Consider the following 13,098-nt stretch of genomic DNA (forward strand, 5'->3'; position numbering starts at 1 on the left):
ACTGACAAGTTTGTTAAGAAAAAAAAGATGCCGAGAAAAAAATACTTTAAGATTATTTTATCTCTGCAAACTAATGTAGTTTGCTTTATTTTATGTTGGCAGTGGTTTTTAGATGCATTATTTATGGGTTGGAGTGATGACTATTGCAAATGCTATTTATCTCTAAAATCTAAATGATTTTAGTGCACGGACTCAATGCGCACAAGACTTTCATGGGATCCCTTCTGTCAGGCATGAAGCGCTGCACTGGACTAAAATGTTGGAGCTGCACCAGGGAGGGCCCCCGGCTACAAACACTCTCACACACACAGCACATCAGCTCATGCGATGGTCCTCAGTTTATCTCAGTCTGGTTTATAGGGACCCCGGGTTCTGCGGAGAAATGCCTCTCAAAGAGCTGACTGGACTACAAACACTGGCTGCAGCTAAATGAGATTCGAGGTAATAATATATATATATATATATATATATATATTTGCTTTGTTTGTAAAACTTTTTTGCAAAGTAGTGAACCTCGTGGTGTCACAGTTTGAATGTCAACTTCAGGTTTTTTTGCACTCCAGTCTAGGTATGTTGCTGTGTCCTTTTCTCAATCACCTGGCAGAGGTTTAACTTTATATGAAGATATTGTTTAGATTCTGCAGCATTTGTAACTTATTAACAGAAAAATATTTGCACAGATTATTCTGGTTTTACACACATTTACATATTGTTGGCACTGTAATATAGTAAGTATTTGAGAAAGCGCAATATCAGTAGGAGGAACGGTGTCATCTAAGCAAATTAATACCATTAGAATTGCTGCCATTTCTGTGAAATGCAGAACACAGCTCCCTTTTTTGGGATCTGCAACTGGGTGTGGTTAGCAGTGTCCATGATAGTAAAAGGAATCCTATTAAAAATGAAATAACCCATTGTGCTTTCATACACTGCTTTCCCCCCTAACATTCTCCTCTTTTCTCTGTTAGGATGTTGCTGAAGGGAAACCTGAGCAGAGGAGTCGGGGTCTGCCTTCTGCTGCTGGCTCTCCTACACAAGGCCACAGGCCAGAGGAGAAAGACAGGGCGCAGGAACAACTACAGGCTGCAAGATGAGGGAAGAAATGGTAATTTTTAGATGAGGTCTCCACATGCTGGTGGTGAAAGTCACTATGTTGCACTGAGGGAACAAATTGTTGAGTGAGGGATGGTGAAATCAGGCCAGTGAAATGGTTGAGTCATCAAATTTTAAGTAAAAAAAAAAACTACACGAGAATTTCTTAAGTCATCCACCCACAATGCCTTCCTTTAAGTGTCTTTTTTTAAATGTAAAAAAAATGGATGGATTATGGATGGATACATGTGGCAATTTGATTTCATTTAGTACAAAAACAAACACCACTAACTCTGATCCCATTGCAGCTGAAGTGAGGAACTGCAACTAAAGTAACTGTAAGTTCTAAGGTTGGAAGTTGACAATCTGGGGTCTTTCACTTGGTCCTTGAGCCTTTACTGGACAGTTTTAGTAATGTAGAACTACTCAAAACTGTTGCTTTAATTTTCCACAAGATGCACTTACACTGACTTGCCACAACATTAAGTCTCTGTATTTATTATTTATTGTGTAGCTTCCCTTCATGCTGCCAAAACAGCTCAGGACACAAGACCTTTATAGGTCTCCTGTGGCATCTGGTATTAGGAATTTGGGAGTGGGTATTTCCCCCGAATCAGGTTTATTCCAGAATATTTCATGAATTCATGATTACACGTGAATCCACAGCTGTTTGAAGTGTTGCTTGAGACATTAGAGCACTTTTGATAGTGTAATGGATACATACTGACTGCTGGCAGAAGGGACTGAATTTGTGGACAGAAGTTAGAAAGGTGTCAGAGTGCCAATCCTGAAATTAGTCCTGTTTCTAATACTTCTAGCTTGATGTCAGTTTTTGTGATCTCCCTCTCAAGTAGGTCTGACATGTTCACTGGAAGTGGCATTCATCCTGGACAGCTCTGAGAGCGCAACCATATCACTGTTCGAGAAACAGAAGACCTTCGTGTTGAGCTTCAGCACCCGGCTCGCCATGCTGCAGGTGCCCAGCTGGACGATGAAGGTGCGGATGGCTGCGCTGCAGTACAGCAGCACTGTATCCATAGAGCACAGATTCTCAGCCTGGAAAGACCTGGACTATTTTCACGGTCAAGTCAGCACCATGAACTACATCGGTCACGGCACCTATACCACCTACGCCATCACCAATGCCTCACAGCTGCTGGTGCATGAGACCTCAAAGGACAGCGTGAGGGTGGCGGTGCTAATGACAGAAGGAGTCGATCATCCCCGTAACCCTGATGTGATTGCAGCTGCTGTGGAGGCCAAAGGTCATGGCATAAAGTTCTTTGCTGTTGGGCTATCAGATATTGCCCAGCAGAATAATGCCAAGCTCCGGGCCATCGCCAGCACACCTGCTCAGCAGTTTGTCCAAAGTATGCTCGACTCTCAGCTAGAAGAGAAGCTGCTCAAAGAGATGGTGAGTGTTGGCTTCAAGTAAAATGAGCTCAGGCACAGAGGTGCCAGTACAGAGTCGAGACACATCAGAGTGGTGAAATGCTTTTTTGGAAAACGTTGTGCTTGGAAATAAACTTCAGTTATTGAAGGACCTGACAAAGCTTACTGAATGACAAAAAAAAGCTTATTATAAAGACGCTGACTATAGATTCAGTCCAGGGAAACACAAAATATACTATATGAGTGCTACCACAGCTACTTGGTTACTTCTTGTTTTACTTTGAAAGTTTTGGAAAAGGGCTGGAACTGTGTACTACCTATCGAGTTCTACCGACTATTCAAAGCTTTATCTATGCCACATCTTCATACAGTTAACTTAAATGTCTCTGGAAAGTTTGAATCCAGAACAGACTTGAGATAAGGTGACAGCACTGAAAATGCCACGTCCAGACGAAGAGAATCAACCTTTCGGGATTTCCTGTCTGGGTGGTTGAGCATGCATCAAGACGATACAGGAGAAAGTTTTCATAATATTGTTATGTAATAAATAAATTTATATTAAAATATCAATTGTCCACATTAAACTTTATAGTAAAACCTCAAAGTCCAAGACTAAACCAATCATTTCACCTAATTTACCTCAATTCTTTTACCACTCATAGAAAAAGTTTATGAATTTCCATTAAGGGCTATCTTTGGTCTTGGCTGTGCCATTGGCCTCAGCAAAGTAGAGTGGTGACAAGCGCTACAGTGTAGCTAACAATCTATTTTAATTGACTGGGTGGTTAAATTGCTTAGTAAATAGAGCAGAGGATGCACTAAACACAAGCTCAGCATTTCTACCCTAAAAGGTCATAAGTGAAAGTATCTTAGAACTATCAGGCAAACTGCTTGCATGCTAACTTTATGGCATTGGGTGGATGACAGGCAAATATTATAAAAGTATAACAAATAAAAATTTATAACCTCTTATCAGAGAGTCGCCCAGGTATAGGGTATTTCTAAATACCCCTGTGGTGACCCCTAAAGAAGTAGTTTAAACACAACAAGCCCTAAACGAGTCACTTCTTCTCTGGTTGGTGTTAAAAGAGGTAAAAGTTTAGCTTTTGACAGATTAAAGGTTTATGTACAAACAGAAGAAATTAACCTGTGCTTTGATGTATGTTTTAATGCTACATTACTCAATTTCTCTTTTTTGAAAGAGTTTAACAATCTTGAAAATCAGAGTTTGTCTTAAAAACCTTAACTGTAATTAAAAAAATAAAAGAAACCAGAATGTGACTGCTGTCACTGTAACACAAAGGTGTACTACTGATACCTATAATTCAGCAGCTCCTTCTAATAGAATAGGACATAGGTATCTGACATCCTGCATACTCTCCTAAAATTACTGACATCAGATGCCGTGTCTGGAACTGGGCTACAGAGATCATCTTCTGTTTAGTCTTGTTCATGCTCATGCTGTCCTTACAGCGGGTTCACATCTTAAGTAAGAGTTGTGTCTGCATGAGGGTGTTTTCCTGGCTGCTTTGCATTTTCCACAGCACCCAGAAATGTCAAATATCTGCAGGAGGTCACGGCTAGTCTGAGAGACTGGCATGGCTTGTTCTGCTTTTCATTAATGTGCCATTTTATTCAATCACATTTAGCACTTCCGAAACAGAGACAGCTACATGACAGAGGACAGTACCCAGTTTTACCAAATGTAGAACTTATAGAGCTTATAGAGGTTACTTACCTGCTATGCTGAGTTGGCACCCAGGCACCCAAGTGCCCCAAAAGCTTAGGTTGAGTTCACATAATTAGATTAATTATTATTTAAAAATTGTACCATGAAATGTTAACATTAACAATGACAGATTTTCAGTTTTCATCTTGTGCTCAAAGCCCAAAGTTGTTTGTTCTCATTGTTTGCTGTAGAGGTTTCTTTTAGCATATTGCATTTTTATATCTTTCTGTATGTGTTGTCACAGGGTAACCAAAAACCAGTTGGGGTTAGTTCACTGGAAATAATGATGTGAACACAGCTGTAGAGATGATTTTCAGGTTCTGTGCAGTACCAAGTGTCCTGCAGATAGTATTTCATGAAGAGTAAAACTACACACAAGTCTGAAAATCACTACTAAATTATTTGCATAGTTCATGGCAAACAGAAATATTTAGATCCTTTATCTAGATATGATGAAAGTATCCTGTTACAAGTTACAGACATGGGCAGCTGCTGACAACACAAACAAGCAATGTCGTTACATTTCTTCCAAGTACACTTGCAGAAATGGAAAAAGAAAAGACATAGTTGGTGTGTAGTGTTGCTTCAGATAAGTCTGTGTGGTCACACAAAAAAGAAAGAAACAGCCATGAAAGCATTCGCCAGAAGGCTTGGATTCACCTGTGATGTCACTTGGACCCAGTCAGATCATAGTGGAAACTTTAACAGGTCTTAAGGTAAAGGGGAAAAGTACTGACTTTAAAATACTTTAAAGTGGTGGACACATCTGCTGCCAAGCAACTAGCACCATTCCCCAGTGGGACTCAGACTGTAGATAAAAGATGGACGTAACTGACACATTTTTTTTATCTTCTGTTTTTTTCCACAGGGTGCAGTTGCATATGAAGGGGTAAGACTTAAATGGAAGTCAACATCTATTTAGTATGGCTAATGGTTGCACTGACTTTATAATATTTTTCTCGCTCTGATAGTGTCCACAGGCCCAAGTATGTCTGTGTGAAAGAGGAGAGAGAGGTCCTCCAGGAAGTCCTGTGAGTTTTCAGCAACTAAACACTGAGGAGTTTCATAAGTGGAAAACACTATTAGCTTTACAGCTTAATCATTGCTTCATCTTAAAACTGGTAATATTTCCAGGGTAGAAAAGGAGACCCAGGCTTCAGAGGGCCAGCTGGTCAAAAAGGAGCGAGGGTGAGTCGTGACACAAAGAAAGTCTTTCTAAAATATTTCAGTGTTTAATTAGTGGGCTTCTGTTTAAAGGGGGAGTCTGGGCTGAATGGCACACCTGGAAGTGATGGTCCACCGGTAAGAAAGCAGATTTGTCCCTTGTTTTTGCACAACTGCCAAACAGCAAGCATGTTAAGAGATGAAACATCGGTTTTTAACCTGTTTGAATTGTTTGCAGGGCCGCACAGGTTACAAAGGCAACAAGGTGAGTGACTGTGACCTTTCAGCTGCTCTGTTCTCACTATTGAAACATGTCCTCAGAAAATATCTGCAGGGTCTAACGTTGTGTCGTGTGGTCTTGTAGGGGGACAGAGGAGACTGTGGCACTCCTGGGGAAAAGGGTGACACTGTATGGTCATTTTTTTCTGAGATGTTTCAGTAAACACCCCAGACTTTATCCATGTAGTGACATAGGTTTTATGTTGCAGGGCCCAGAGGGTCCTCCGGGCCCACAAGGACCAAAAGGAGCACAGGTAGGAGTGGCCACAAGTCTCAGTTCTGGTTTTGTTTTATACTGAATTGTGACAATTATGGGCCCTGGTTTAAATCCCACATTTTTGTGAGGCTTTCCTGACTTTTTGTCTACATTATTCACACACTTGTGAATCCATGAAAAGAGAGGATAAAAAGATGTCCATGTAATTCATGGAAGGCAACCAAACCAACTGTTTATACAAGATGGAGTCACTGAGTTGTCATCCACTGTTTTGCGAATGGTATAATTCATCTTTAAAGACAACAGATTTTTAATGAATTTGGACTTTTTTCAATCACAAGCAATTTTCTATTTTTCAGTGTCAAAATTTAAGTTCCATTACTTTCAAAACTCATCGCTCAGGCTCCTGAAAAGTCGACATCCGACAGTTGGTATTCTCTTCAATATGAAAAATGGAAGTGGAATTTGTCTTTTATTCGTCTTTGCACTAATGGAATGTGAATATTGGATTATGGGTAATCCTGATACCATTGGGGCTATCTAAAGCTGTGAATCCAGGCTTGCAGGATATTATTCTTTTGCAGGAACAGACTTTGTGTGATGGGATTAGTGCAGCGACCTGGCCGCACAGCAGCACTCTTCCTCCTCTGTGCTACTGGCACAGTGTCAGTATAACCTTGTTGTTTCATGAGCTAGGCATGAGAATCGAATGGCATGAAAGACATGAATGTCGATCTTAATCCTGTTGTATTTTTTATTCAGCGGCAGTGGGTTGGTCTTGACCTGCAGATCAGTAACACAGTGTGGGGGCTTCCTTTTTGATTCATACATGACTGCTTTTTGTTTGATTCATTTGAGAAGTGAAATATAAGGTTATAGATTATGTAGGTTATAAATGAGTAAATGTGTATTTCTTTTGCAGGGAGTGCCAGGACCACCAGGGGAGGTGGGTCCTGAAGGCCCATCGGGTTCTAAAGTAAGTTTCTCAAGATGCAATGGATTCTCTGTCATTCCTGCTTGGTTGGACTAGCCTTTAAAACTGCAACAAAATCTCTTCACAGAGTTGATGTGCCACCCAAATGCAAATTGCAGGAACAAAAATATCTGAGCAATAGAGGAAATTTAATAGTTGATTTAAAGAGTCACAAAGAAAACGAGGCACCAGGGAGAAAAAACAAGAACCTGAGCACAAGAAACACTAACAGACATTTCAATAAAGATCTACATTGAACTACATATACACAGAGGGCAGATTTATTTGTGGTATGTTTTTAGTGCGATACAGCTGCTGAAGCAATACAACCAAAGCACAAACTGCATTGCATCCTCGCTGAAATTTACATGTTTTCAGCTGGCGATTGAGAAAATTACTGAATGTTTTTATACTTGGTCCTAATGCTGCTAAGTGTCTTTTACACTGCTGGAACTGCACCTCCTAAAACACAGATTAGAACACTGATCGCCTACAGGTGTAGACTATTTGTTCCCCAATCAATAGAATAAATTTCTCTTTGTTCTGGCAACAGCCCTCATTAGGCTACATAACTGTCAGCACCGAGCTCACTGAATAACCTTTAGTGTTTAAATGCATCAAGTTTAAAGTTTCAGAGCTCTAATGTGCACCCAGCTGTAAAATAAATGTATTAATTTGAGGTAATATGTAATGTATTTGATTGCTCTGTGTGCTGGTGATGATCACGAATTCATAAGATTCATGATTTTCTGCAGCATTACCCTTGTGTCTTTGCAGCACCAGTGATGGCTTTCGCTGTTATATGTTTAATATTTTTAATAGACTGTTTCACCCTTCCTTGGATAATGTGTCTGTTTGCAGTAGCTGGTTCTCAGTTGATCCATTTTACACCACAAATAAAATTAAATGACATGTGAAACAACCCACTTATGTGAGCATGCTCAGTGCTTAAAGCAGAAAGCCTGGGTGAACAAAGAAAACTGATAACCACTGTTGTGATGTTTCTGAGGTTTTAGGTTTTGTCAAGCCAGCTAACTTCAAGAAACTCTGGCTACAGTGAACTTGCTTCATAGCGTGACCCTCAGGCTTTAGACAATTTAGGGAAATAAGAGGTTCCAGGGGAGAACCAACAAAATAATAAGCCTAGGCTTCAAAGTATCCCAAAGGCCCAACATCTCCACTTTGGTCTCATCAGTCCAAAGAATATTGTTCCAGAAATTGTTTTTTAGATGCAGTTTTGCAAACCTAAACTCTGCTCCCATCTTTTTTTTTAGAGAATCTTCTTGTCAAGCCTTGTTTGACTTTTCCAAATTATATGGAGTGCATATAGTCCTGTGAAAACCTATATTACACAACTATGTAGTAAAGTTTTGGATATTTCCACAAAAGTTTCTAGAATTTTGTGAATTTATCCTTAAAATATAAAAACCCTGTTTTTGAGATACTGTGACATTAATCTCTAAATAAAATAGTGCCTTATCAACTTAAATATATATTTTTATTCTAAAATAATGCTCGTAATGCTGCTTTGTATTGAGCAAAAGCAGTCTACAAGGTCCCCCAAAGCTCAAGAACTCACTTGTTGCTCATTCTCATTCTTTTTCCATACAAACTCTTAATGATGTCCATATTCAGGTTTTACTGACAGGCATACGAGTCTTCTTCAGTTTAGGGAACTAAAAGTTATGTATCCCAAACATTTAGATTATCATGTCAATAAAATCATGACTATTTGGTCAGACAAAAAAGAAAATGTTGCAATCTCTGACACACCATCATTCATATGCAGGACTGTGCGGACACTTTCCCTGACAACATCTGCACGGTCACATATCAGCTTTGGCTCAAGAAAGCGAGGGACATAATACTGACCTTTACAGTGTGTGCCAAAGCCTAATAAGATGGTGTTGCTTCCATCGCCACAGAGCTTCCCCATTTCTTTTTAACAAAAATGTCTTTATGCCGATAAAATCACATGTGATTTATAGCATTTTTTTTAATAGCCGACACTCTGAATGTCTGACTACAGTTTTTTAGTAAGCTATGTGATTGGATAAGTTTATCTGGTCATTTTTTGCAAAAAGGTTTTGAATAGATTTGCATAAAGATGAATATTCTACCTTCACAAATACACACTATGAAACTGAAATAAGAAATATTGGGAGACATCATCTTGATGTTCTCAAGAAAATATCCCAGATGTCTTTCTGGATCCAGAGACTGAGTTCATGCTCTGCTGTTATTTATTTTTTTGGCTGTGCTGTTTGAAGAGTATTCCTAAGTGGTGTATTTTTTCAACAGTGAGGTTGATTTACTGAGTCAGTGTCAGGGTGACAAGAGAACTTTCATGTAGGTTCTCACATTCAGGGCCTTCAGCACTTATGTCAAGCACTTTGAGTTTACGTGTAATAAAAACAATAAACATTTCCATAAGCATTATATACAGCATTTGTTGCTTGGACTAAAGTTGCCCAGTTAGACTGCTTTGTCAGTATCCTGGATTGGATGGTTCTCTCATATACATTTCTTCATCTTAATTTAATTTTGAATTCTACCACAGCAGGACTTTAGTTGTTCATGAATAAACTGTTTGTACTGTACAGCTGTGTATACAGCAAAGTTTCCCTGAAAGAATCCCTGAGATTGTTCTTTTATTGCCTTTTCCCTCTCTAATGCATGATGATGGATTCTCATACTGAACATAGCCAAAGTGCAGTGAATGTAAATTCTCAGTTTCCAACATTTTTTTTCTACTCTTGGCTTCGTGTGATGTTAGAGGGGGTCCAGTAGTAAAAATATGGAGCATAACAGGTCCCCATAAAGAATAAAACAATAGATTAGAATGATTTTATTGGATTAGAAGGACTACATGCATCCTGGCACCATCTGTCATCTTGTCATTTTACATTCTGTTAACCTGTTTTCTGTGTTGTTTGCTGTATCATCACATAACATACAAACCTTTGAACTTGATTACTCTCAGGGAGAAAGAGGACCCAGCGGTGAACCTGGACAACCAGGAGACATTGGTATTGGATTCCCAGGAGCCAAGGTGACACATTTATATTACAATTACTATAAAAATCATAATTCAAAGTGAAAATGTCAGTGAGGATGGAGAGAGATATTTCATTGCTGGAAGTCAAACAGCGGTGAGGTTTTGTTTCTGTGAGAAAGGAATTCAAATACCTATTAAATCATCTCAGTTGAACTGCTACAACTGCAAGACACTGAATAAAAAAGATATTTTATTACTGAGTTATGGGAAATTTTGTTTTTACTTTTTACTAATTACAGGGTGACAAGGGTAATCAGGGAAGACCAGGTCCAGCAGGTCCTCCGGGCATAGGTGAACCAGGACTCCTGGTAAGTATGAAGATTAGGATCTTTGGCATTAAGAGCTCATATCTTATGAGTAACAGTGTCGTAGTGAGCTTTTATATATAAACATACAGACAAGTGAGATAAAAGTTAGACAAAACTGACATAACTTCGTAAGCTGCTGAGCCGCTTTGTGCCACCAAAACAGCTTCAATGTACCATTTATTCTACAAATGTCTAGAACTCTACTCTCTAGAACTCTCTAGTATTTTTTTCCATATGATTTTTGATGTTATTGTGGGTTATTTTACTGTGATGCGTAATCATTTAGGCATTTCTTTTAATTTGTTACCCTGTTAGCTAACTTAGACCACAATAATTACAAGAAAAAGGTATTTTTATCCACAATAAGTGACATCGCAGCTCTGTTCTGGGACTTACCTAACCTTACATTTATGCACATGGAAGAGGTTAATGAATGCTTTATTAGCCTAGAGGGCAGCAGGAAGACTTACACAGCATGAATAGAGGTGCCAAAGTGAGATGGGTTGCAAAGCAGTTTGCATTTGGGAGGCTGAAGCAAATACAGTAAATACCCTGTCCCATATGGGATCTGACTGTTTGTTACATCGGGGTTGTCAGCCAAACCTTCAGCTAAGCCTGATAGCTCAAATAAATCTTGTGTAAGTCCTAGGCTTTTCCTTTTCTTTTTAAAATCACCCTTTTCTGTTTTAGATCTGCAGCTACTAAAACCTTCACAAGTACAGACTTTTATTTAAAGTTCTGTTTGTTCCAGGGACCTCAAGGATCACCTGGAACACAAGGAAATCCTGGACCTCCTGGAGAGGGGTTTCCAGGACCAAAGGTGGGAAAAGTCTTTGATTACATACAGTACTACATACAGTACTGCATACAGTACTGTACTGGAACATGTCTGGAGCATGGAACAAAATGCAGCCAGCATCCAAAGAAGAGTTTAGGAAAAGAAACAGACTAATTTGTATTTTAAAAAAATATACAGATCAGTGTAAGTGGTAGGATTGAAAGATTGCTGTTCTTAATTGTATAATTTACATACAGCTATGTATAAATCAGATTTCTCATATCTTCTTTAGGGTGATCGAGGATATGAAGGTCCAAAGGGAAGTCGTGGGCCTCCTGGTATTGGGATCAAAGGTGACAAGGTGATTTAACTAAAATTTACTGCTGAATTCCTCATCAATGTCTCCATGTACAGATCTGAATCTTTAATCATTGCATTTCTTCTATTCCTTTTTCTCAGGGCAATTTTGGTCCACCAGGAAATCAAGGTCCAGTTGGTGCTCCTGGTCCAGGACTTCAAGGAGAAAAGGTAAACATGTCAAACATGTGGCCCAGGGGCCAGAATGAGTCCATCAAAGGGTCTCATTTTGTCAGCTTGATGGCTTTGTTAAGTAAAAAATTTAAAAGTCATTAATTATTCCTATTTTTCAGCAAACTGCTCGGCTAATCCTTTTGTGATGATTTCCAGTAGTGGAAATGTTTACAAGTATTTAAAGATTTACAAGTTTTTTGAATCGTAAAAAGGAAAAAAGAAATTCTCTTGATGTGAAGAGCTTTCCACTGTAAGCAGTAAACTATGATGTACATGCAATAACAGACTCAATGAATGTGATATAAACTGAAATAATCGTAAGCACCTGGTGAACTGTAACATCATTTCATAGAAAAATTATCAGTAATTGGTTTTGAGGAGTTTTTCTCTCCAACATCAGTCGGTCAGGTAAGCAGAGAGTTTGAAATAGACACTGAGACATGAAATCACACATATTTATGTCAAAACGTCTCATCTGTTTTATTCGTCTCATCTTTCAGCTTTAGTCGTGCTCTGACTCGGATGAACATTTTCACCCTCTTTCACGTCGTAACCTTTAAAGAGACTTTTTGTTTAAGCATATTTTATTACACAATGATTTTACTCGTCTGACCTTGTTAATACACAGTAAATACACATACACAGTGAAATTTAAGCCTGGGAAATCCAAAAAACATTAGATTAACAATAACAAAGAATTCATGTCCTTCAACACAGTCCTGACTAATGTTTCATTTAGAAATAAAAACTGAAACTGAAGGCAGACATGTTATACTGTCACTTTGACTTTTCTCATCAAAAATAGATTTAGAAACATCCAGCTTCTTCCACTGATCCACTTCAGTGTTGCACGGGGACTACAGCATATCCCAGCTGGCATAGGGGCCACTAAACAGACAACCATTCACATTCAAGTCACACCTACGTATAATTTTACCGTCTCCAATTGACGTAACCCCATCCATGTGTTTTGGGTCAACTCCACATAGAAAGGCCCTGCCTGGATGGTGGATTCAAACTGAGGACCATCTTGCTGGCAAGAAGGCGCTAACCACCATGCTAAAAAATCAAACAACCCGCCCCCCCCTCTTCAACTTAACTCTCTTTTTTTCCTTCAGGGAGATCAGGGTCCAGCTGGGCCTCCAGGACCCAAAGGAGCTCCAGGTGTTGGAATAGCAGGACCAAAGGTAAGACACACAATAACAGACAAGATGATGATTGTGAATCGGTCTTCCTCTGAATCAGAGGGTTTACTGGCTGCTGGAGGTTAAGACATAATTCAGTCAATTCAGTTTAAAATAGTAACAGGGAAAAATCGGACTCTAAAGCAGCAATTGAGTCTGTAGTATGCTATGCTATATACTATTATAATAAGGTCCATATTTTACATATAGTCTATCATTTGTTGTGCCACGTACCATTAACACTCACTGGCAAACCCAAGGTATATATGACAGAAAATAATGAGAAACAAATATCCTTTACGTTTCTGAGTAATGTTTTCTAAAGATGCAGTGCTCTGGTGTTTCAAGAAATTCATACGAAAGAAACTCTTATAGATGATACTAAATATTTAC

At 39.0% G+C, this 13,098-nt stretch overlaps 1 protein-coding gene across 2 annotated transcripts in view; it reads left to right on the forward strand.

The window, feature by feature from the left end:
* col28a1b (collagen, type XXVIII, alpha 1b) overlaps positions 1–13,098 on the forward strand; it is a 25,468-nt gene that overhangs the window by 1,116 nt on the left and 11,254 nt on the right. The window contains exons 2-18 of one of the 2 annotated variants that reach the window (XM_085292567.1): positions 184–441; positions 969–1,105; positions 1,947–2,506; positions 5,082–5,102; positions 5,185–5,244; positions 5,348–5,401; positions 5,471–5,515; positions 5,616–5,642; positions 5,742–5,786; positions 5,866–5,910; positions 6,796–6,849; positions 9,830–9,898; positions 10,144–10,212; positions 10,964–11,032; positions 11,283–11,351; positions 11,450–11,518; positions 12,640–12,708. In XM_085292567.1, the coding sequence (XP_085148693.1) occupies positions 970–1,105; positions 1,947–2,506; positions 5,082–5,102; positions 5,185–5,244; positions 5,348–5,401; positions 5,471–5,515; positions 5,616–5,642; positions 5,742–5,786; positions 5,866–5,910; positions 6,796–6,849; positions 9,830–9,898; positions 10,144–10,212; positions 10,964–11,032; positions 11,283–11,351; positions 11,450–11,518; positions 12,640–12,708 (1,461 nt within the window). In that variant the 5' untranslated portion in view covers positions 184–441; position 969. Of the gene's footprint in view, positions 1–183; positions 442–968; positions 1,106–1,943; positions 2,507–5,081; positions 5,103–5,184; positions 5,245–5,347; positions 5,402–5,470; positions 5,516–5,615; positions 5,643–5,741; positions 5,787–5,865; positions 5,911–6,795; positions 6,850–9,829; positions 9,899–10,143; positions 10,213–10,963; positions 11,033–11,282; positions 11,352–11,449; positions 11,519–12,639; positions 12,709–13,098 lie in introns of both variants that reach the window. The other variant, XM_085292566.1, reaches the window with a different exon arrangement.

This window comes from Mchenga conophoros, linkage group LG11, assembly GCF_057382185.1.
Source record: "Mchenga conophoros isolate Kocher_MC1m ecotype Shallow Benthic linkage group LG11, M_conophoros_male_GT1.1, whole genome shotgun sequence".
Lineage (NCBI taxonomy): Eukaryota > Metazoa > Chordata > Actinopteri > Cichliformes > Cichlidae > Mchenga > Mchenga conophoros.